Raw genomic sequence first — 22,975 nt, forward strand, 5'->3', positions numbered from 1 at the left:
AGCTTCTTAAAATGTATTGTTCTTCTGAATACTAGAGCCAAGTCCATGCACATTTTTTCCTGCATATCTGCTTTTACTCAGCTATTTCTATAAGACACAACTTCCCCAGCAGATTCTGCAACACTTGCACTATCAAACATGCAGAATGCCGCAGGCCGTTTTTATGTGACACGTAGATACCCTGGTGCTTGGTGCCTTGCTGAATGCAGTCCTGAGCGAGTCCGGGCGCGGGGAGGGTGGCACCTAGAGCGGGTGGGCGGCACTGCCACCTCCCCCCAGCGCCCGCACCTGCCCCAGATCTGGCATCAAGGCGGCCCACATGTTTTATTCTTTGGGTGTAGCTCTTGGAGGAGGGAAGGTGGTCACGTAGTCAGGATGGGAACTAGCCCAGCAGCCTCAGGAGGCAACTTATTTTCCTGGATGTTGATCAGGGATGTGTGCCCATGTGCAGCGCACAGTAGGGAAGGGATGGAGCCGTGGTGGCCAAGAGTGGCTGGTGGACTGATAGGTGTGGAGGTGAGAGGGCTGTTAGAACAGAGTCGCTGACCCCTTTCCATTACAATTAATGATAGATGCTGGGGCAGGCAAGTGAAGGGCTGTCTTCAGAGCCTCCTGGCATCCTCCAGATCACTTGGTACAGAATGCTTCAAAGATGCTCTCTTCTGGTGTTTTCACAACTGCTGCTCTTTTGCAGCAAAGACTTTCTCCATCAGGAACCCACGCAGTGCTGTTACTGACCGAAGGAGCGGGAGAGCTAATGTTCGCCTGTGGGTGTCTTCAGTGATGAACTGTCACAATATCATAGCGCCAACGCCTAAATTTAGGATGTAAATGATCCTTTTCTCTTCCGTGAGCATATCCATGAATATTGCATCAGTGTTTATTTTTCTACTGAGGCTTTTATAGGTTTATATGAATAATATACAATTTTTCTTTCATCAGAGTAAGGCTTCCTTTTATTCTGTTGGTTGGCCCAAAATTCATCTTAATGTGAGTGGTCCCAGCCAAAACCAGTATCTGGTGAAGTGGGATGTGATACTTTAAATTTCATTCTGACATGTCAAGCATTGAAAATTCTTGGTATAAGCAGTGAGTTGTTAAAAAACAAGCATGGCAGGGTTATAAATATAAATGAGTTACCACACCAGCACAGTATTTACTTGTTTTACAACTGGTTTTACTTTTCCTCCAGTCACCGCTGCTGTGAGTTTTGTTCCAGTATTTTTTGTGACTAGACAACAGTATTTCAACTAAATAGTACATGACATACTGTTTTGTTCATATTAGTTACTATCTAGCATGCAAAAGTACATGGAAGAAAAGAAAATGTGGAAAATGGCTCTTGTACTGTGCGTGTTAAAAAACACAGTGCTTTGGAAAGTCTTCTCAAGCATCTGTATTCCATCCTAGCCACAAAGACCTAAAACTGTGGCTACTACATCTAGATAACCAGTAGGAAAAATCACAGCACTGTGTTTTCTCAGTCTGTTCAATATTTATTGGAAAATTATTCTGTCTAAAAGGGAGAGCTCCTCATGTTCACATATCAGGATGCTAGAGGTGTGCAGGACTCTCATTCCGACCAAGTAACATTTTACATCTGCTTCATGCCAATTTTCATTTCTCTGCAGACAAATACAAGAGAGCGGAGAATATAACAAAAAAAAAGTTTGGCAAATAGAGCAAAAACCTGGCAGATAACTGAAATAATAAAGTATTTTTTAAAATGTGTAATAAAAGAATTCTGCAATGGTATGGAAGCACTGCTGGGACACAGGAAAACAGAAGATACTCTGTGGAAGAGAAGGCAGGCAACACCAGTGTGAGCAAAACAGGAGGAGAGAGGGCTGCTTTCTGGCATCATTCGACATACACTGTGCAACCAAGTCTGCAACCTCTAGAGAAAATCAGTAGGCATCACAATAGAGAATAGTAGGGGGAAAATCAACTAAATCAGCGTCAAGTGTAACTCCCTGCAAACATAACAGCTAGGACTGAATCTTGGGTTGAAGGCTGATTGTGAGAACTGTGCATGGTGTTACTTTTTCCACAAAGCAGAGCAATACTATAAAAATCCTATGTCACAGTTAATAGACTATAACCAGTGAGATTTCTCTTACCATCCTGAAGATGCCTGTAAATTGACAGCAGAATTCTTTTCTCCAGTTCTAAGAAGTATTCAGTGGACATACAGGGAGTACAGCTCACTGTAAGTATAATGAAATAAAAGTTAAAATAATGTGCATCATAAAGCTGCTAAATGCTCACCTCTTTCCACTTCCTTATGAGAAAAAAAGATGTTCTGATGGAAAAGAAAGGCCATTTATTTTTAAATAATTAAAAAAAAAATTTATTCAGATAACCCATAGTAGTCTGTGGAACTCACTGCCAAAAGATAAAGTTTGAATCAGGAATGTATTAGTAAGAGGTACTCACATATAGTCACACAAATAATGAAAGCAATTGTTGTTCTCTGTCTGCCTTTGGCATCCTTCCTAAGAGACACCTTTACAGAGAAGATCGTGTACAGTTTGGGCTTCAAGTTTGGAGGTGGAAGAAAATTCCTATGTTAATAATAACTACTCTCTTTTACTAGTTATTCTGCATAGACACAAATTAAAGTATTGTTCTGGCCACCTGTACAATTCCTGTGACCTGTCAATTGCCATGTGGATGACAAATGCTTTGGATGACAAACACTAACAGTAATACCTATTTTCCTGGTGTTTGGAAAGCAGTATCCGTTAAAATTAATCATTATCTTAACAATACTGTATATCAAATAAACCTCCTAAGAAATGTTGGAACCTGGGTAAAAAAGCTTGATGTACTCTTTGCTTCATTAATAAAATGAATAGTGCATCTCAGGATGTCACTGTTCAACCAAATCTCCACTCTAATACATGAGAAAAATTTCCAACAATTCTCTCTGCTTCTGTTCTGATATTTAGATTACAGAGCACAGTTGCTGCAAATACAATTATGGTGTTGCTGATCTGTTATCTTTATACAAAACCGTCCGTTGTGAGTAATCATTTCAAGTAACGCTCAGAGGGTAGCACCTTGCAGTTGGACTACTGTAAACATGCCAGGTTTTGTAGTTTATGACACAAGCATGGGAACTTAATATATTTACAGGAAGGGGCCTTGAATTTCCTGGCTAAAATATACTAGCTTTGCATAGATTTGGAGGATAAATTTACCCTATTGTGTGGAGCTGAATATGCTTTCTGCATTCTTAATTTAAATCCTAGGGATTGTTTTCAGGAAAATGTCAGTGTAATTGTTCAAAGCACAGCTATGTGCCAACACAAAGGTACTAGCTGGAGAACGATTTTATGGTGATATCCTATCAGAAGGAATTTGTGGAGCACCAGGGACCAGTAAACTGAGTTTTGAGGTGGGAGGCAGGAATTTCTGTGCTCCGGTCTGTCTCTGCCACCAACTCATTAGAGAACTTTGGACACGGCACATAAACCTCCTGCAGCCGTGCTCCTAGCCACTGGATTGAGACTGGCTGGCTGGCACGTTTGCCTGAAGAGACGTAGCAAAGCTGAGAACCTTAACCTGAAGTACAGTAGAAGTCCTACATGCTACTATTTGTCCACATCATTTAAGAAGAGTGTGAGAAATCACTAAATAACCCACCACTTTCTGAAGGACCTGAAAATGCGTTTCTCTCATTTGGCAAAACTCTCAGCTATATTCTGACCTGGCCTCTAAGATGCACTAATAAATTCAATACACCCAGAAACACTTATTGCACTGAGGCCAGCTAGCACAGATTAGTTTGTGTCCATACTGCCAAGCTCCCTTTACCTCCAAACAAGCAGGGGCTGGATGCAGACTGCCTACTGGGAATGGTTTGTGCATGGGCTGGTTCCCAAACTGTGCCAGTGAATTGCTTTGGAGCACTCTTCTTGGCGAAGGCTAAAACCAAGCCAGGGCTGCAAGGCTTGAAATGTAGCAGTATCGATTACCAAGCTTCAGTGCCTGGGATTGTTTCCTGGCACTGTTTAATTTATTTTTCTAGATGTAGCTTGCACATGAAGAAGTGCACAGCTGGTGTAGCAGCTGACATGATCATGGGCAGCTGCTCACAGGCTGTGCCTTTCAGTAATGCTTCTTTCAGTGCAAGGTTTCCCCGCAGCCCAGCATTGTGTCTTCTCTCCTCCTCGGGCCATCTCAACTAGCTGGAAGGCCACGCGATGACTGTTGGCACCTGCACACTGGGTGACAGGGTAAGGGCAAGAGCTGAAAACCTGAGCTACCAAGGTGGGAGAAACTGGTCTAAGTAACAGGGAACATGAAGTGGCATCCAGCTCTGAGGGTCTTCTGCTCAGGACCTGAGGGGTCTGTTTTAGCATGTGGATTCAAGACTAGAGAGAGGAAAATGCTTTACCCTCAACTTGCATTTGTATAACAAGTCTGTTAGCGTACAGTCACTCTGAAAACTTTTTGCAAGCCTGGAACTCTGAGTTGCGCAAACGCCTGTTCTGTCCAACCCATTACAGACGTCTTTGCTTATCTGCAGTGTAGGAAGACGGCAGGAATGTGAATTGTCCCCTTTCTCTGGAGGGGAAGTGAACTCAAGCACCAGCCTAACAAAGACCCTTGAAAAACCATAGTTTAACTATTTGACTCCAGGCTGTTTGGGTGTTTTGGATGTCGTTAGAGCTCCGTGAAGCAAAACTGGGGGAGTTACAATCTAAATAAATAGATGCAAATAACTATGTACCATTGCCCAAACTTAAACCCACAGTCTGTTTCCCTAAGTCTCTAGCACCTCTTGCAAATTATTTCAGAATACCATGGGTAGACGGTACGTTTCTGCTCTAAGACCCATCTCTGCTTTAAACTGTCCCACGTCCCTGTTTTTTCTCTTGCAAAGAACTAGAAGCTCTTCAAAACATGTGGCATTCATTTCTGGGAGTGGATAATTCAAGCAAATTAACCCACCCTTCTTTGGAGAAATTTTTCTGGTGCAGCTTCGTAGTCCTCTCAGATGCCAGGGAGTGCTCAGTTCAGCATGCAGCACATCCCTACCCTTGGTTTTGCCTTTACTGTCTTGTGAGGTTTAGTCAGGAATTTTGTAATAATTTTATTGTATTCCCAGGTCTCTTATCTGGCATTTATTCTTGTTACTCCAGTTGCTACTGGTTTTAGCTTGTACACAGGAAACCGCGGTGCCAATCAGTGTCGTTCCCAAGGTGACAGGAAACCCTGTTTGGTCGGATGTTGATTGTGCTTGTCTTTTCTGCTCCACCCATCGCATTTTCTTCCTTTTTGGCATAAGTTAAGACAAATTAATCAGTGGCCGCCATCTGGTAGACAGTTTTGGTGGTTTTGCAGTGATTCGTCCAGCTGATCTTTTGAAAAGCAACGCACAGCATAAGAAACCAAGGGGGAATATCCATGTTAATATTTAAATGATTCTCAGGCCTAGGATCAGATGAGCCGTTGTTGCCCTGGGCACATGAGTAATTTGAGTTGTGTGAGTAATCCCCTCATCTTGTCCAGCAGCCAGTTTGGGTTTTTCAGCCGTGTTTGGTCAGAGGGTTAAACTCCGATGCAGGTTTCCAGTGACTGATTTCCTCAGCTCCTCTCTGCCTTTGCTTTGTTTCTGTGGTCAACCATCCCAGGCAGGGTTTCTGTGACTGCTTCACCAGCTGTCCTAATGTGCAGGCAGAGTGGGACACCTGGGAAAGTGAGGAGGTGTGCATTAGCTGAACTTGAAATACTCTGCGTATCTCGGCTCAGCCTGTAGGAGGATGTGTCCATCTGTGACATTTACAACCAAATATATCGCCTGTTCGCATCGGCAGGTTGGAAATGCCATGCTAAGGGACGAAGAAAGAGAAAAGAGAACCCGTTTCATTATGAGATTGTGTTGTAAACAGGATGAGGTACATTGCATCTCCTGAGTCCTTGATTAGAACGCACGGGTACTGATTTCGGTAATATAAACAACTGATGTGGAACGGAACATCCCTATCAGATATGCAGGGTTTTGAAATTTACAAGAAAGGTTGATTTTTAACATTTGGGGTTTTATAGAAGTCACCTTGAATGCTCCTATTAATGTCTGAAAAACGCCAATGCCTCATTTTAAAACAGAAATATTCACCTTTCCTCTTGTTTTGGAATATATTTCTCACTGATCATGCCATTCCTTCTGGCCAACTGTTCTGTAGGGCAACCTAAAGCTGAATTTAGCTCAGTTCCCCTTAAGTTAAAATGTTAGGAACTGACACAGAACACAGTTACAGAAAGAAAAGAAAGAAAAGAAAAACATCAAATCACCTGCAAAACTGCAATATAAAATATCCAAGCATATCTCTGAATTGCAGGAAGCCATGGACTGGACAGTACTTACTAAGTATCCACCTTAAATTGTAGCCATCAGTTAATATTCCAAGCCATTAATCTCTTATTTGAATGCAATCATAATTCATTTTTTTTCTGCACATTGTTAGGAGAACACTTACAAATTATGACAGTTTCTGCTTCTTTTCAGAAGAAAACAGTTCTGGAAATTCAGCAGAGATCTCTTACATAGTCAGAGCTAGTATGTACAGAAAGCTTAACATTGCTAGCTAGCAGAAATGTCTTTTGTGTGCAAATACACCTTTTCTCAAATAATACTGCATGTAAATCTGTGTGTCAGACTATTTCTCAGCTCATATAGGAAATTCTCTTTGATATTTTTCTTAATGTAGTACCTGGGAGCCTCAGTCACAGATCAGGATCCCTCTGTGCAAGGCTCCGTATACACCCAACACTGAAACGATCCTCTATCCAAAAAACCTACAATCTAAACATCAGACAAGGTAGTAGATGCATACAGACAATCAGTCAAGCCTCAGGAAATGGAGAAGCAGTGGCATCATGGCAGAGATGAGGATGCCCAGAGTGTGCTATGAGAATGGCTCAGCCCAAGAAATACTGCCCAGAGGCAGTATCTAGTTTCATATGACACTGACATTTCAGCCAGATTCTTGCTGGAGTTGGTTGTCTGCTTTGATACCGTCCCATCCAAGCTGATGCATCAGTTTGGTTTCACTTTGAACCTTTGCTGAGTACGGCCAACATGTTTCAGGGGTTTTTTTTATTATTTCCATAGTAAGGCAAGTGAGACATTAATTGGTTAAGTCACTGATCCAAGACGACACTGCAAATCAGTGCCCTATCTTCATAAAATACCTGGACTCTTGAACTCTTCATTCAGTTCTCTAACTGGTTGAGCCAGTAAGAAGCTGCAACAGTGATATTTCTTTCTGGGACAGGGACTTCCCTTATGTTCCCTATCAAAGAGTATACTTTTGATGCTTAACAAACTGTGTATATTGTTGTTACTAATTTATGGTAGCTATAATTATCCCTGTTATGTTAATACTGTGATTTGATAACAGGAGCAAAACAGAACACAGCGACTTCAAATAACTGCTCAAATATGCGATAGGCATCAGAAGGGGAAGTACTGTATAAAATTCCCACACAGAAAAATGTCGTTAAGTAAAATGTTTCTCTCGGGAACTCGGTCCTGAAGCTTTGGGATGACCAATAGCAGCTCCCTGGAAAGCTGTGCTGCCAGGGAGAGCTGGGGCCGGTGCTGGGCAGGAGGGAACTTGAGCCTGCCCCTCCGCCAGGGCTGGTGCTTCCGCTTCCCACCGTCCCCCTGGCAGCCGCATCTCCTGTCTTTGAGATGTCTCAAATCCTTCCTGAGCTGTTGCAAATTCCGCCGGAGGACTGCTGTGTAGTCCAGAGCCTTTCAGTTCCTCTCCCTAGATTTGATAGTGGACGTAATAGCGTAGCCTTACAACAAATGAAGGAAAGCAATGAGAACAGCAGGAAAGTACACAACAGCTAATAAATCCAATTTGCATGGTCTTGTTTCACTTTAGACTCTATTTAGCTTCTTTTTCCTCAGTGGATTTATAGAGATATCTGGGAAGAGAATTTGGCCCGCAGAGCACAATACTGAACGGGTTTGTGAAAGAAGAAGGCATTGTGAAAAGCAGAAAGCTGGTATTATAATTAATCCCAAAGGTAATCTTCTGGCTACAGAGAATGCATTTGCAATTTACTGATAAGGTTAAAATAAAATAAATGTTTTCTGCTTCATCACAAGGTTTTTCCCAAATGTAGATGGCCTAAATACCCCCCTAATCCCCATGTCTACTGTTCACTGTTGCCTAGCTCTCAGCTACAGAGCTCATTGTCCTGGGACAGTGCAGAGGTCATAAGGTAGGCTAAGAAAGCTGTCTTCAGGAAATATCACAGAAAAGAAGACACCAGACACAAAGATGTGGAAGCAACCTTTGGTTCAGGACGTTCCTAAACTACAGATTGGCAGAAGCTGGAGGGCATACTAAAAATAAGTAACAGTGTTAACTAAATAATCAGTAATTCCTGCTTGCTTTGTTCCTGAGTTCTTTCCCTAAACCTCCTCTCACTGGCCATTGTTGAAAACAGGATACTGGTCAACCTTTGGTCTTACATAGTACACCAAATTTATGTTCATATTTCTACATCACTCCAATGTGATCTAAGCCATGTTACCTCATTAGCTGTATGAAGCCCTGTTTGTTGAGAGTGTTTGTACTGAGATAGAGGGGGTGGAGGTTGGGTTGGGAGGGAGTTTGGTTTATCTTTCAGATATAACTTCTTTCTTTTTATTTCATAATGCAGTGTGCATTTAGAGAACACTGCTTTTATCAGAGTCCTTATATTTCCCTCCTCCATTCAATTCATAGAAGTGAATTTAAATCAAGTGATTTAAGTTTTTTAATGCCATGAATCCTTTGCTAATAGAGAACTATTAATCTGAAGCAATTATAATTATTTCCCTCTGAAATTTCCAGTCTGTACTGACTCATTGATGGTGTGTATGAGGAAGAGTAGATGCAGAAAGCCTTCACTCTGGCCCATGCCTTCATTTCTGGGCACAGGTTCAGATGCATTTCCCTTCTCAGAGCCCAGCCTATGCACTCCCCTATAGGAACATCTCTGATGAAAGCAGGCAGTGACCAGGGCTGTGGCCTTCAAGGGATCTGCAGAGCTCTGTAGAAGGGAGCTCCAGGTCACTTACCTGTCTGTTCCTCGTCACCTACTCAGCCCTAAATGGGACTGTACAGATTGGCAATACCTCTTTTAAAGGTCTATCTAATCTGTCTGAAGTGCAAGACAAAGTACAGCTTGGTATGCAGGCGTTTACAGATGTCTTAAAAGCATTCAAGCATTGCTCCATTTCAAATTGCAAGCCTAAATGGATTTCCTAAACTTCATTTTCAAAGGCAATCCAGGCACTTTGCACATCAATACATTCGTTTGAGCAAGCGTTCCCATAGAAAGCAAGGTTGGAAGGAAAACCAGGCTATTAAAGTGAATCCAGAAGAAAAATCTGGGCAGAGAGAAAGGTTTATACGCCTAGCTTAGGTGTCAGCTCTGGAAACTTCATAAGCAGCTAAACAGCAGACCTAAGTGCACATATATGGTTCCTGTCTCTAAGAGCCTAAATCCCATCAAGCACATAAGTTACTCTGGAAATGGGACTGTGCCTTCCAAAGTGTATGAGCTAAAAGGATTTTTGGTCTGTACAGGCAGCCTTAGATGCTTTGTCCACTGTGGGACTGAGTGGAGTAGTTTCGCTGGCTCCTTTTAGAAATGTCCATAGATGGCGCAGCTCTGTTGAGCAATGGTGTGAGTCTGGAGGTTTTACATTCTTCAGGAACTGCTGCTGTTCAGTAATTTCTTCAAAGTGCACTAACAATTCATTTGTCTGCTTAGAAATCTTCTGTGTGACACTTGCAGTAGTTTAAAGATAATGAAGACCAAGTCAAATAAACAAGAAATGTGCTTTTTTATTATCTTAAGGTTGACAGGGTGTAGTAAACGCCTCTTTTCCCAGATGTTTCTTCCTGTCTTTCCCAAATGGCAAACTCACCAGGAAAGAACTCATTGTACTGATTAGTCTTCAAGTCACAATAAAAAATAGTTTTCTCTTACTGATACTGTCTGAAGATGCTGTCCATTTACATTAAGAATACTCCTACCCATGTCTTTTTCCAGGTCAGCTGGTTTTGGTCAAAGCCTCAAAAGAGTATTGAAGGACATTAATGTGTGAATAGATTATATATTTGCTCGTTTGGATTTCAGGATTGTAGATTATAGTCCTTAAAAGAGCAACAGGTGCAGGGTGGAGGTAGAGTTTGTGTTTAAGAGATTAATTAGCATGGAATACATGAAGCTGAATGGACTTATTGATAAGGCTTCTATTATGGGGAAAAAAAAAAACCAAACCACAAACCTTTTTTCATGTAAAAGCTGAAAAATCTAAGATCAGTCCATTTTTTGTTTACCATAGGGCTGACCAACTAAATAGCAAAAAATCTCAGTTAAGCAGTCTTAAAAAAACACTTCCTAGAAGCTGTTGCTGTAGTGTTGCACCTCTCCTTTCTCATTTATTAGGTCAGTTCTCTCAGGTAAGCTACAGTTCTCTGAATACTGCAGGCAAACACCCTGTAGGCATGCTGTAGTGCTCACTTGGCAAAGTGAGCCCTGCATTTGCTGGGAAAAGTAATCAGGCTTTGCACCTGGACAAGGGATTTAAATGGGAAATGATGGTGTCTGGCTACATGTCCTCCAAGGCATCATGGAGGTACTTACAAGCTGAAATCGTAGAGGGGCAACTCATACAAGTATGACAAAAATATTTTGCAAATTGATTTTTTTTTCTAATTTTCAAGCAAAAGATAGAGCAGACAGAATATTTGGGGTTTTTTAACAGTTCTTGTTGGCTTAACTTACATAAATGCATTATCTAAGCTCATTAAGTTGTGCATTTGTTTAATCTGTGCAGCTCTAGCAGCTAATTATTATTCCTCTCCACTCTCTTTTCCCTTTCCCTATTCTTTTAATCCCTTTTGTTTATATTCATTGTAGCTTAGTTTAAATTAGCTTGTGCATTAATCAGAGAGAGAACAGGTCATCCAGTATGTTTGTGCAATGAGGCCTCCAGTATGAAATAGAGCAATGCTGCAATGCAAGCAGATAATAATAGCAATAAACAAGACTGCATGCAATTAAAGCTCTACCGTCTAAAGCAAATTAACCAGAAATTAGTAAACATATATTCAGCTCTTTGAAAAAACAGCTCAAATAAGCACAACAAATTAGCATCTTCATTTATTTTTACTTCTGAACATTTAACTCAGTTTTCACTCATGCTGAAAACATGTATATGTGAATATGAATCAGAAATAGAGCTTTACGTTACTGTTCAAATTTTATTGGAGAGAGAAGTTCGCGTGACAAAATGCAATTTGATTGTAGAAATAATCTACAGGAAAAGATGGGAGTTTGTATAAGCTTTGCATTTTTGAACAGTCAGTTCCCGTAGCCGAGCGACGTAGCCTTATCGAGGGCAGAACAGGAGCGAATTGGCAGTACATTAGAAAGCATGATTAAAAGAGGGAAAGTTGAAACTACTCTCATGTCAGCTGTTTTCCTCTACAGGATATTGAGCCATTCCTGTCCTAACCAGATACTGATTGCTTAAAACTTAGTCCAGAAGTACTTGTCAAAACCGTTTCCTCAGTTCATTTTGACATGCTGAGTTGTGAGTAGATCCTGAGAATTGTTTGCAATTTAGTGCTAGAGGTATTGGCCTGCTCTAGCTTGTGGCCATGGTCTCCAGACCCTCTGGAGAGAACAAAAAATGCCTCCACTTTCCAGAAAAGCTATTTAAACTTTATAGCTGAGGTTCCTGATACGTTTCTAAGGAACCAGAGCAGGTTGGAGGATGCTGCCAGGAGGTTTCTTGTAGCTAGGAAGCTGCAAAAGATTGGAAGTCTTGCCGCACAGCAGCCATATATCCCTCTTCTTCTCCTTTCACACAGCTTGCTGTCATCACTTTCGGACCCCTTCCTCAGAGTAAGAGGCAGGAAGCATCAGTTTTTCAAGTGACAAATAAGTGGGGGAAAAAAAAATAATGCAACACTGGAATACTATGAGGAGAGCTGTGTTATAGAGCAAACATGAGCAGAAATGGCAGATGTTCTTTCCAAGAAGATGTGTAGGATCAGCATACTTCATCCTATTGCCTCCCTTATAGTCCTGAGCTTAAGTATCTTCCATCAGTGGCTTTCTGGGGGTAGGTATTAGCTTCAGTGTTACACCCAGTTTACTCCCTCTGCACTGTAAATGACATTTTCTGGCTGGTGAGATTGGACTGCCCACACAAATGGCTTCAGGTGCATCTTAGGTGCAGATGGCTGTGAGGCAAAGTAGAGGTATGATAATTATCAATAATATTAATGATTGAATTGCTAAGCATGCCTGTGGAAACATTGGGCTGATATCTACATATCTGTCCAGGATCTCCTCTCTGGAGAGGAAAAATCAAAGCCAGAGGAAGGTTAATCTGTGAGAGGAATAAGGCTTTGGAAATGAGGCCAGGATCCTATAGAAAATGAGAGGTCCACTGTTCCTAGGCATGATAGGAGGTCAGTAGGTAACTTCTGGTGTTTAAGTAGCGCTGGTATGTCAGGGGGTAGCAGGAGAGGGGGGAAGATCAAGTTTGACAACCTGCACCCCAAAGTGCTGAAAGTAGAACTCTGGTCCTGCATTTTTTATTTTCATGCATAGCAAAGTTGCTGCAAAATGACCAAACATGAGTTGAATAGAACAGGTCCTTCAAGGTATTAGGCTGTATCAATTTAGATTGGTGATAATGCATATTTTCCTTTAATGCAAAGTAAATTGGTCATTTTATATTCATAGTTACAGATTCAAAATCAATTTGTATTCCTCTGCTGGTGTTTTTTAAGTAAATGATTGACGTAAATAATACTGAATCTTGAAATCAGTTGAAGAGTGATTTCCTTTAGAAATAAGTACCTATGACAATTGATTGCAAAATGACTTAAGGTAACTTGAGAAATGACACAGATTTAGGGAACCTTGGGTTTTAGTCCTGCATCCAACACTAATTATTTTTTGGCCTTGTTAGTTGGTTGACCGCAGCTTCTGATTTTTGAGTACTTCGGTTTGGGTGTCATATGGGTTTGTTTTGTTTAAAAATATTACTAACGCCAGGCCTGAGTGGGTTTCTAAAAGCTGCAGCACTTTTTCAAGTGAAAACCAATAGCAACCCAAAATTGTCAGCAAGCAAATCAGAGATCATTTGAGAAACTGAGTTATCATCATGGATCTGCCAAACAGCATCTGTAAAGCAACGCTTCACAGGGCACCTGGGAGTGTAAAAATAAAAAGTACATTATATGCAATAAGTACTATGTGCAAATATTAATTTATTAGGATGACATTCACATAGTTACATAATGAATTTTTTTAGTCATTATTTTCCCAAACTAATACTGATGATATTGCTTGACCTTTGTTGAAAGTAGGAGTAAATAAGAGGATAATTGCATTAATGGGTATTGTCTATTATCAGAACTTGTGGGGGTTTCTATCAGAATATTCTCTAATATGTGCTGCAGCACAACAGAAAACTGAAACTTATGTGCTCTACATTTCCAAGAAAATAATGTAGACCTAGGAAAAAAAAATATTCTTTTTTTCAAGTTTGGGTGCTCAGTAATGGAGTTTTGCCTCGTGCTTAGAGGACTTGTTTGAGACAGTATGCTGATGGTCAGAAAAAAACCAAGAGATTACCACATCATTTAATACAACCATACTCTTATTCAGCCCCACTTTCCCAAGATATCCAGTAATATAAGCAGTACAAGGTGATGATATATATTTCAGGCTAGGACGTACAGAGCAAGAATCATACATAAGCATTTGTGAAAAATACATAAACCATTCTTATGCTTGTTAGAAGCAACTATTTATCAATACTGTGAATGTTACTTTAAAATTTGTCAGATTATATTTCACCTCAAATGAGAGTCATCTCTTAACCTTCTGAGGACTGACTGTAATGGATGTTATAAATCTGGATTTGTGAAGATATGTCTCAATCTTATATTAGAAGATCTGTGCTATGGTTTGCCCAAGACTGAAAGAAAATGGCAGTATGTTCAGTCTTCTGCAAAGATTGTTTTAACCCCTCTGTATTTCTGCTTCTCTACTGTTCCTTTTTTTAATGCTAATTTTTCTTAATGAAGTCAATGGGAGTTATGCAGTATCCTATTTTTATTCATTTTATATTGAAATACAGGATTAATAACAACATTATGTCCTTTTCTGATTTACTGTCCTTTTCACACCCAACCACAGCTTTCTGTATCACATAGTTTCATCTACATGACCATGTTTTCTCAAAGCTATTTTGCTAAAAGCAGTAGGAAAGCTGAGACCTGTATTTTTCTCATTGTCCTTTTTATAAATCTATTTTTTTTTCCTTTCAAGTACTCTACTGAAACATAAAACTAAGTAAGCAAGTGAAGTCTGGCACCAGTAAGGTAGTAAGTGGTAGAAACCACATGCCTACTTGTGCTCTCAGTACAACTGCAGCAGTGCAAAACCCACCTGAATTGAGAGCATTTGCTGATGAGATGGACCAGCAGGGGAAGAGAATCAGGACCCATGTCTAGACCTAGTCTGTGAGCACTAGAGAGGGAAATGCAGAGGGGAAGTGCAGTGTTTTTCCCATAGTCCCTGCAGTAAAGCCCAGGGAGAGTAGCCCTACAGGGCATCCCCTGGTACAAGCGGGATCTGAGGACCCAGAACAAACTCCCTCCCCAGTAACCACCGCCAGCACTGCTCTTCCCGCTAATTAATGGCTTCCTTCCACCTGCGCAGCTGACACAGCTCCTGCCTCCGCAGCGCAGAAGCTCTGCAGAGGGACAGAGGGCTGAGAGAGCAGAAGGAAGCGCCTCCCACGTCTGCAATGCTGGGGTCGGAGGGCAATGGCTCTTGGAGGGCAGCGGCCATCACCGCTGCTTCCAAAACTACTAGAGAGAATGAAAAGCTGAGGACCGGGAATCTGGGCGTTGCATTTTTCAGGAGTGCTGAATAAACATGGGAACATGTATTTAAAGAAATTACCCAGCTTAAATAAACAACTGGGAAAACGTGTTGGGTAATTGGATTTTGATAATCACCAGCTATGTCTTAATTTTAGGGTTAGGGAAGACCTGGAAATGACCTTGCTAATGATTAATAGGGTTTAGTAACCTGGTGGCCCTCCAAGGTGGACAGGTGGAGCTTCCTTTTGAGAGTTTTCAAACAAACATTGCATTAATCTTTTTTTTTTCAGTCATGAGCTGTAATAAAATCTGCTTCTATAAATGTATTATTAAAAATACTCTAGTGGATTCTCATCAGTGGACTTGTTCCTATTACCCAATTGAAAAGAGGGCTGTGAGTAAGTAGTAAGACCCCCTCTGGGATACTAGACAATACACAGACACAAGTGGTTTCCTGATTGCACTTATTCACGTACCAAGTGATGAAGTGGCTGTCCCAGCTGGTTAAACTTCAGAAGAGTTAGTCTCATACTGATTTTAATGCAATGTTGTCACGAATGTTTAAATTCCTCAGATTCCTCACATGATGCTCTTTCCCATTAAGACACAACCTCAAGGGCATGCTGGGGGAGGTGTATCATAAGACAGCCTTCTTTAATTTGACCCCTAATTAACATGGGGAGCATAAAGAATATAAAGTTATTTAGAAGGTAAAAAAGAGTTGTAAATATACAGAAATAAGGGAAAACCCATGTGTACAGCTCCTTCATTCTAATTTAAAATGGAAAGATACTTATATGTAGTGAGATGTATATCTGTGTGTACACATATTTGGAGGAATCCAAGAAATATTAGTTGTCTGACTAGCCGTGTCACTGGTCCCACTGGTCTGATAGTGATTTCTTTAATCAAAACCTGAATAGTTCCAGTTCAGGAGCTTTTCTCTCCTTGCCAGGAGACAAGGGATAGTTACCAAAAATGTCAGCAGGCATTGGATTAGGTGCCACCTCCTTGTTGCTCTGTGGCCAGCCTTGTGCAGCTCTTCCAGTAAGGGGGGAATAGGTGGGCTTACAGCCTAACCTCTTTCCATCAGTAAAGAGAAGAGAATTCTTCCTTTGTGCTCTTTCCTACAGAAAGTTAAGAATTTAACTGTTGGAGAAACACAGAGAAACTGTTGGAGACCAGATCAGGACCTGAGACTATAAGCATCTTCTATTAGGACATACAAGAGCATGATGGGTTCAGGCCCTCCCCGATCTTTCCAGACAAGGCAAAATGTCCTGTTCTCAGCTTATTCCTCTGCATGGTATTGAATGCAATAAAGAACTCTGCATGATTAATGTTAATTTTGGCAATAGTTAGTATTGGTAATGTAAACATCATTAAAATCCTTTTATTAAGTAAAGCATACTTCTTCAAAAGTGTTCTTTGAGGTGTCACTTTTATGGAAGAATTACCTTTAGACTTCTTATCTATTGTATATCCTCTTATGGACTTTCTAAAAAGACTGCTATCCTTTAGGTAATTATTTTCTCCCCTATATTCAGTTTTTATACAGCATGTAGCTTTTAATGTGTTAAATATGCAGCTAAAAACTATTTCTTCTTTCCAGAGTAAGTTATTTGATTCTCAACACCGGTATTCGTCAATAATCCCCATAAATGGTAAAAGCTGTAAACTCAAAGTTATAATTAGATCAGGTATATTTTTTGTTGTTGTTAGAAAGGAAATAGTCTTTTTGCCAAGACTGTCAGTGATAACAACGTAAAAGCCAAAGAAAATATTAACATTTTCACCGTACTTTGTTACTGAACAATGCGAATACTTTTCCTCTATATTAGGAGATCTGAATAGGCTCTCCCAGAAGTATGTCTGGGTCTAAATTGCTACCCATTTCTCAATCAAAGGTAGCATAAACAGTTTTGGAGTGGTTCGTTGCATACCTCTCTAGTGGATTTCTCGATTGTTTTCAAAAGATTGGACTTGCAGTATACACCATCAGAGCCACCTGTTTGAGGGACTGCCTTTTTCCATGCAATAAATTGCTAGTCATGGCCAGAAGAGGTGCTTTCGCAGGAGGGTTTTTGTGAGAAAGCGGTCTAACAGGATGTTTTCCTTGAGAAGCGATGAGAAGCTGGGGGGACTGGCTTTCCCCACAGGTGGGGGCAGTCCCCAGGGAGGTGGGATGGGTACATGAGCCAGGTCCCTTCCACAGGGTCTGGCAGAGAGCACCCACTGCCGCTGGCTTGCAGCATGCCCACCTCCCAGGCTGCTACAGCTCCTGGTTTGGGCACGAGCACTGGCACCACCAAATGGGGCTTCGGTAACGACGCAGGGTGTGTGGCAAGCCACAGAGCACTACTGGTAGCCTATGCATATATCAGTTACTAGTAATTTCTGCTCAGACTGCTACTTCACTTCTGCCTACCTCCTAGCAAAATTAGCAGAATCACATCCTACCTGCTTCCCTCTGCCAACAGAGATGTCCCCGTATACCCCAGGAGGCAGCCAGCTGCCTGCAGCCGCCTTGACTGCATCTTGCCTCTCCCACCTCTGCTTCTGTTGCTGACTCACTGTTACCATCCGCGGGCCTGGGCAGCAAAGCTCTTGTTATCACCCACCCATCAGCTAAGCTGAAATTGGCTCATGGACACTAGTGCACAATGTGAGATTCACCAATTCCACCAGGTGATCTTGTCTCTTGGCTATTGGTGCTTTGTGTTTTGCTAAGTGACAGGTGAGTGACTGAAGTAACTTCTATTCATGCAGACTGACATGATAGAAATGGTTTCATTTAAAATAAAATTCCTGAAGGATCTACGGGCGTGTGTAAGAGGAAGGGAAGCGCATTGAAGTTGTGTCAGAACAAAAAAAAGGTTATGTTCATATGGTTACAAACAAAGAAGAAAGCAATAAACCCTAAGAATACATATGCTGGTGGCAGAAGAAGATCAGGAAACAGAACAGCAACACCAGCACTAAGTAAGGAGTCACAGTCTCTGAAAAGAAGTAATTTGCTCAAATATGTGTGCAGGCAAATACTTATGGGCCACCCATAAATAATGGAAGGGCAGTAAAAAGCAAGTAGTAACACAAGCGACTTCTGCTGCAGGCTAGAGGAAAGCATTCCCTCAGTATTAATAGCACCTGCTTCACAGATACTGATTATGTCTGTAAGATATTTATAATAACGTGGTATCACTGCAAAAGGGACAGTTGTACCTTAACAGCATCGCAGTGTCTCATCACACTCACCCCGTGGGGTTCTCCCACCGATAAGAAATGCACCCAACCATGCAGAGTTCTAGCAGGAAAACTGGAGTCACTGGGTAATTAATTAACCAGCAAATGGTTAATCACAGACATACGTGATTTTAAAAATGGGCAAGGGGTAGAGTTGTATTCTCAACTGGCAGGATGACTATTAGGAGAGACTTGAGGTAGAGGTGTTAAGTTGTAGTTGTATATATCCGAGCATGGTAGAGCAACTGAGAGCTTAAAGAACTCCCCTGTAAGCATACATTAACAGCGAGACGATAATGTGCAGAGGTAGGAGTGAAACTTGCATTGTCATATCTCTATATGTGCATAGCTGCTTTGTAAACGTTAGAGACGTTTACACTGGGCTGGGCATCTCTAGCTCATTTCAGACAGCTGAATCTTACAGTCTTATAGTACTGATTTCTGATTAGTAAACACAAAACCTTTGATCAGTGCCTACAAATGTGTGTTTAGTCATCACAATTCACTAAGCATGGATTTATTGCAATCAATATGCCTGAAGTTAAGGTTTGACTAGATAACATTCGATCAATGGGTTGAAACTATGAAAAACCACAGTTTTCCTAAGTGTTGTTTGGAGAAAGCAACAAAAAGGGTAGAGCTCATACCAAGCACACAGAAGTGTGCTTTATTTTTATTTTCCCAGCTCAAAGGTGTTGTTGAATCCAGCTTTATTTTCCTGTAGTAATGTGAAATGTTGATGACTTTGATTGTCATGCAAGAGATGTTTGGCATTTCTGAATAACCCCTCTGAGACTGTGACCGTTCCTCCTCCTGGGACACAGCTCATTTATTGTGGTTTACTGCCTCTCCCTTCTCTCTTACCTAACATGAGGCATTGCCCACTGTCTTGGTAGTCATGGTGTTTGCATTGCCTTTCCACTTATGTCTGCTGATTTTATCACATTTTCCCATGTATATGTCTCACTGTATATTTAATTTTAGTGGATTCTTAAACATATAGCTGACACGCAGAATCTTTATTTCCAGGTTGTTATATATATGTTAGAAATAATTCACCTCTTTTTTCTGTGAAACATTTCTTCCTTACTAAGATATCACTTTCACATTTGACATCCATAAAGATTAAGTAGCATATAGGGAGCAGTTTCTACTTTTAAGAATAATCCAGATAGTTGCTCCCTAGGACACTGTTCTTGCAGCATCAGCTGTCAGAGTCAGGAGGTAGGATGACATGTAAAATCTTGGTTTTCTGGCCACCCAGTGCTTCCAGTGAAACCAGTCTTGCAGTCTTTGCACACCCAAATCTCCCAGTGACTACACAGAAAGTCAAGGTGCATAAATAACTCAGGATCAGCTGCATGAGTATGGGACTTACAGTAACACAGATCTGATATAGTTGTTTTATTTATTTTCTAACACAGACGAGGCTCCAATGTCTCACTGACTTTGGATATGACCAGTTTGGGAAGCGTTGAACCTTTCGTCACTGTGCCGACCCCACGAGAAAAAGTAGCGATGGAATACCTACAGTCAGCCGGCCGTGTCCTGACACGGCAGCAGCTTCGAGACGCGGTTGCATGTTCTCATTTACTTCAAACAGAATTCATGGTGAGTTTAACAACAAGCTATATATGAGGAATTTTTATATAATTGGCACAACAGAAACTGTGGAGAAAAAATAATTGGGCAACACTTGAATGTCAAGGTACAAATCATTTCTGAAGGGCAGATTAGATAGTTTCAAGGTGGTGTTTTATGTTTATGCACTAAAGACAGATAAGTAAGTCAGTTATATCCATACAGAATACAGATTCCTCTCGGTTTGAAGTCCCGTTCATAGATGGGATGAATGTTGTATTAGATCTACAGTACAAACAGCCAGGACTGTAACACTGCGGCAGTTTCAAAAAGAGATCATAAAGGCTGTGATGACAGAAGACACAGTAATAATTGGAGATTTTGTTTATTTCCATGTAAACATCACGTATGCTTGTAATTTGAGGACTAAATTTTTAGTCGCTATAAATGACTTTTTTGGAGCAGACAGGGACACCCACAGTCAGTCAGTACAAACTACCTTTAACAAGCACTCCATACAGCAAGCCTAATATACTCTAGACCAAAAAAACTGAAGTATTCTACAAGTTTATTTAATGTTAAAAGGGGTAAGAATCTAAAATGAAGACAGTGGCCGGGTAGAAACAAGTCAGAGCAGAAAAACTCAGACAGGGAAAGCACATTATTAAATATTACTTTAAGAAGACCTGAAAAAGACTGATATTGCAAAACATCCAGAGGTTATAAGAAATAAGGAGACACTCTTTACAAGGGAAATAGAGCAAAGCATAAACTGAAGCCAGTGGACAGTGAAAGTTGAATAAGGCAGGCCAACAAAGGTTTTGAATTAAAAAAAATCGTAACTTCATTTTAAAAATAGATTTAAAGCACGAACCTCACCAAAGAGTACAAGGATCAACAGAGGATCAAAAGGGTAGAAAACAGATTTGGAGAAGGTGAAGCAATAGGAGATAAGTGGCTGCATGATTCGTATCTGTGTTGACCACAGAAGAACGTAGGGAATTTTCTGCCTCTGTGGCAGGAGTAGATTCAAACAGGTCACTGGAGGATCTGTCTGATATTGAAATGTTAATAGAAGAGATTCTAGAACAAGTCAATAAAATGAATAAAAGCTACTCAGTGGAATAAGCTGGTATTCACCCAGGAACCCTAAAGGGGTTCATATATGCAATTACTGATGTATTAACTGGGCAGGTGCAACCTAGCACTTGGGCTCCAGCAGCTGAGGAGTCAGAGGGCCAGAGGTAATAGGAGTTTTTCAGAAGGGCTCCAGAAGAGATCCAGAGACCTGCAGGCCTATAAATCTGATGACTAAATCAGAGAAAATGGAAGGAATTATAACAAAGAAAGAAGCCAATAGATAAATGAACAAATGCAATACAGTGGGGAATAATCAACAGTGTAGCACTGGAAGGTTTTGTTGCTTCTCAGGGTAAAAGGAGGTCACCAGTGGAGTCCCAGAGGCATCTGTTCTGGAGCTGATACTGACCAAGATGCTCTTAAGTCATCTGGAAAAGGGAATAAATAGTAAGGTGGTGAAGTTTGATGGTGACACTGAATTACCAAGGGTAGTAAAATTAAAAATAGACTTCAAAGAAATTACAGAAGGATTTAATGATAAAATGTTATGCATCTGGGAGAAAATAGTTCTTTATACTTTGATGGGTTCTGAAACACAAAGCTAAGAATCTTGGGAAAAGAACTAGAGAATAATATAGAAAACATCTTTATGACATTGGAAAAATCTATATTGCATTCACGGCTGCATGCTGCTCTGATCTCTCCATCTCAAAGCACATACAGAAGTATGGCAAACATAATCACAGACTAGAGCAGTTTCTGTATCAGGAGATACTAAATTGACAAGGACTTTTCTGCCTAGAAAAGAGACTGTGAGAGGCCCTGACAGAAGTCTAATAGCTCAAATTGAATAAATAGAGCCACACAGAAATGTGTGTCCTGGCAAGGCATGTAAGAGCAGGAAGACTTATACAACCCCTTGAGCACAGTACAGGTCTAACAAAGACACACAACCAATTCAGTTCTTATTAAACATGCCAGAGCACGTGATCCCTCAGGTTTCATTTTGTTTTCAATTTGTGCATGTAAGTCAATAGAATAGATGATGAGTGCTATCTCACTCTAAAAATAGCTTTTCATTATGAATAATTGCATCCTATGAAGCAGTCCTTTCATTCACCTTTAAAAAGCCAGGACTAATAGTAAAAGTCAGTTGCTTAAATAAAATAAATCCCTCAGTTGTTTTACCAAAGCTTGGTCAGAGAGTGTACGTGGGAAAAATTACAAGCATCCAACATACTTTTATCACCAGTTATGCCATCGGTTCTCTACCATTCTGCTGCTTAGTTAGGAAAGCTAAAAGGAATAACTTCAATGTGTTTAAACCCCCCATGTTAGGAGACAGTGTGTACAGACAACTTGGCACCTCCACAGAATTCTATTTACCCATATCCTCTCACACAGCATCTGTGCACAGCTTTGGGGCAACGGAGATTCACATTTTATTTGTTACTGGGGGGCACAACCTGGCTTTGGCCATTTGGTGTTTCCACAGAATTTTATTGAAAAGATCAAGACTTGTCTCTTCCATTTTTAAACCATTTTAAAAAATGTGTTTTAGGATGAAGCTGTTGAACACTATCTGTTTAATATCTTCCTTGCTACAAATAACAGCTTTAGTAGGAACTTGAGGCATGCAAAGAACGCAATATAACTCTCACTCGTTCTGCTCACTCAGCTTGTTTTAACTAGCTAAAGAAATACAATAAGACAGTTGTCTTGATTTTAAAATTATTAGTTCCCATAAAAACCTTCCAAGTGTGCAAAAAGTGGAGAAATGTTCAAAGTTTTCAATGGAAAACTGAAGCATGAGCAATCTTGAGTTATTTTTAGTTCTTTAATTAAAGTTTAAGGTTTTGATTAACAACTTAGGGGGCATTAACTTTAATTTTTAATTGTAAAAACTGGTAAGTTACTATCAAGGTATTTTTCCATAATACTTATTAAGAAAAAAGAGCTATTTTCCTTCTTCTCTTTAATGCTAACAAAAAGTTTGGCTACATTTACTTGGGAGAATATACCTGATTTGGAAGGAGGAAGAAGCATAAATTGCCCATCATACACTTCTTTAGTAGCCTGACTTGCTACTGTTCAATAGACAGAATGTCTGAAGCAGGTGACAGAACAGAAAA

The 22,975-nt window shown here is 40.5% G+C and overlaps 1 protein-coding gene across 1 annotated transcript in view; it reads left to right on the forward strand.

Annotated features, from left to right (window-relative positions):
- PTPRR (protein tyrosine phosphatase receptor type R) overlaps window positions 1-22,975 on the forward strand; it is a 154,104-nt gene that overhangs the window by 98,592 nt on the left and 32,537 nt on the right. The window contains exon 7 of the mRNA XM_075080809.1: window positions 19,607-19,793. Within this exon, the coding sequence (XP_074936910.1) occupies window positions 19,607-19,793 (187 nt within the window). The remainder of the gene's footprint in view (window positions 1-19,606; window positions 19,794-22,975) is intronic.

Source organism: Phalacrocorax aristotelis, chromosome 1, assembly GCF_949628215.1.
Source record: "Phalacrocorax aristotelis chromosome 1, bGulAri2.1, whole genome shotgun sequence".
NCBI lineage: Eukaryota > Metazoa > Chordata > Aves > Suliformes > Phalacrocoracidae > Phalacrocorax > Phalacrocorax aristotelis.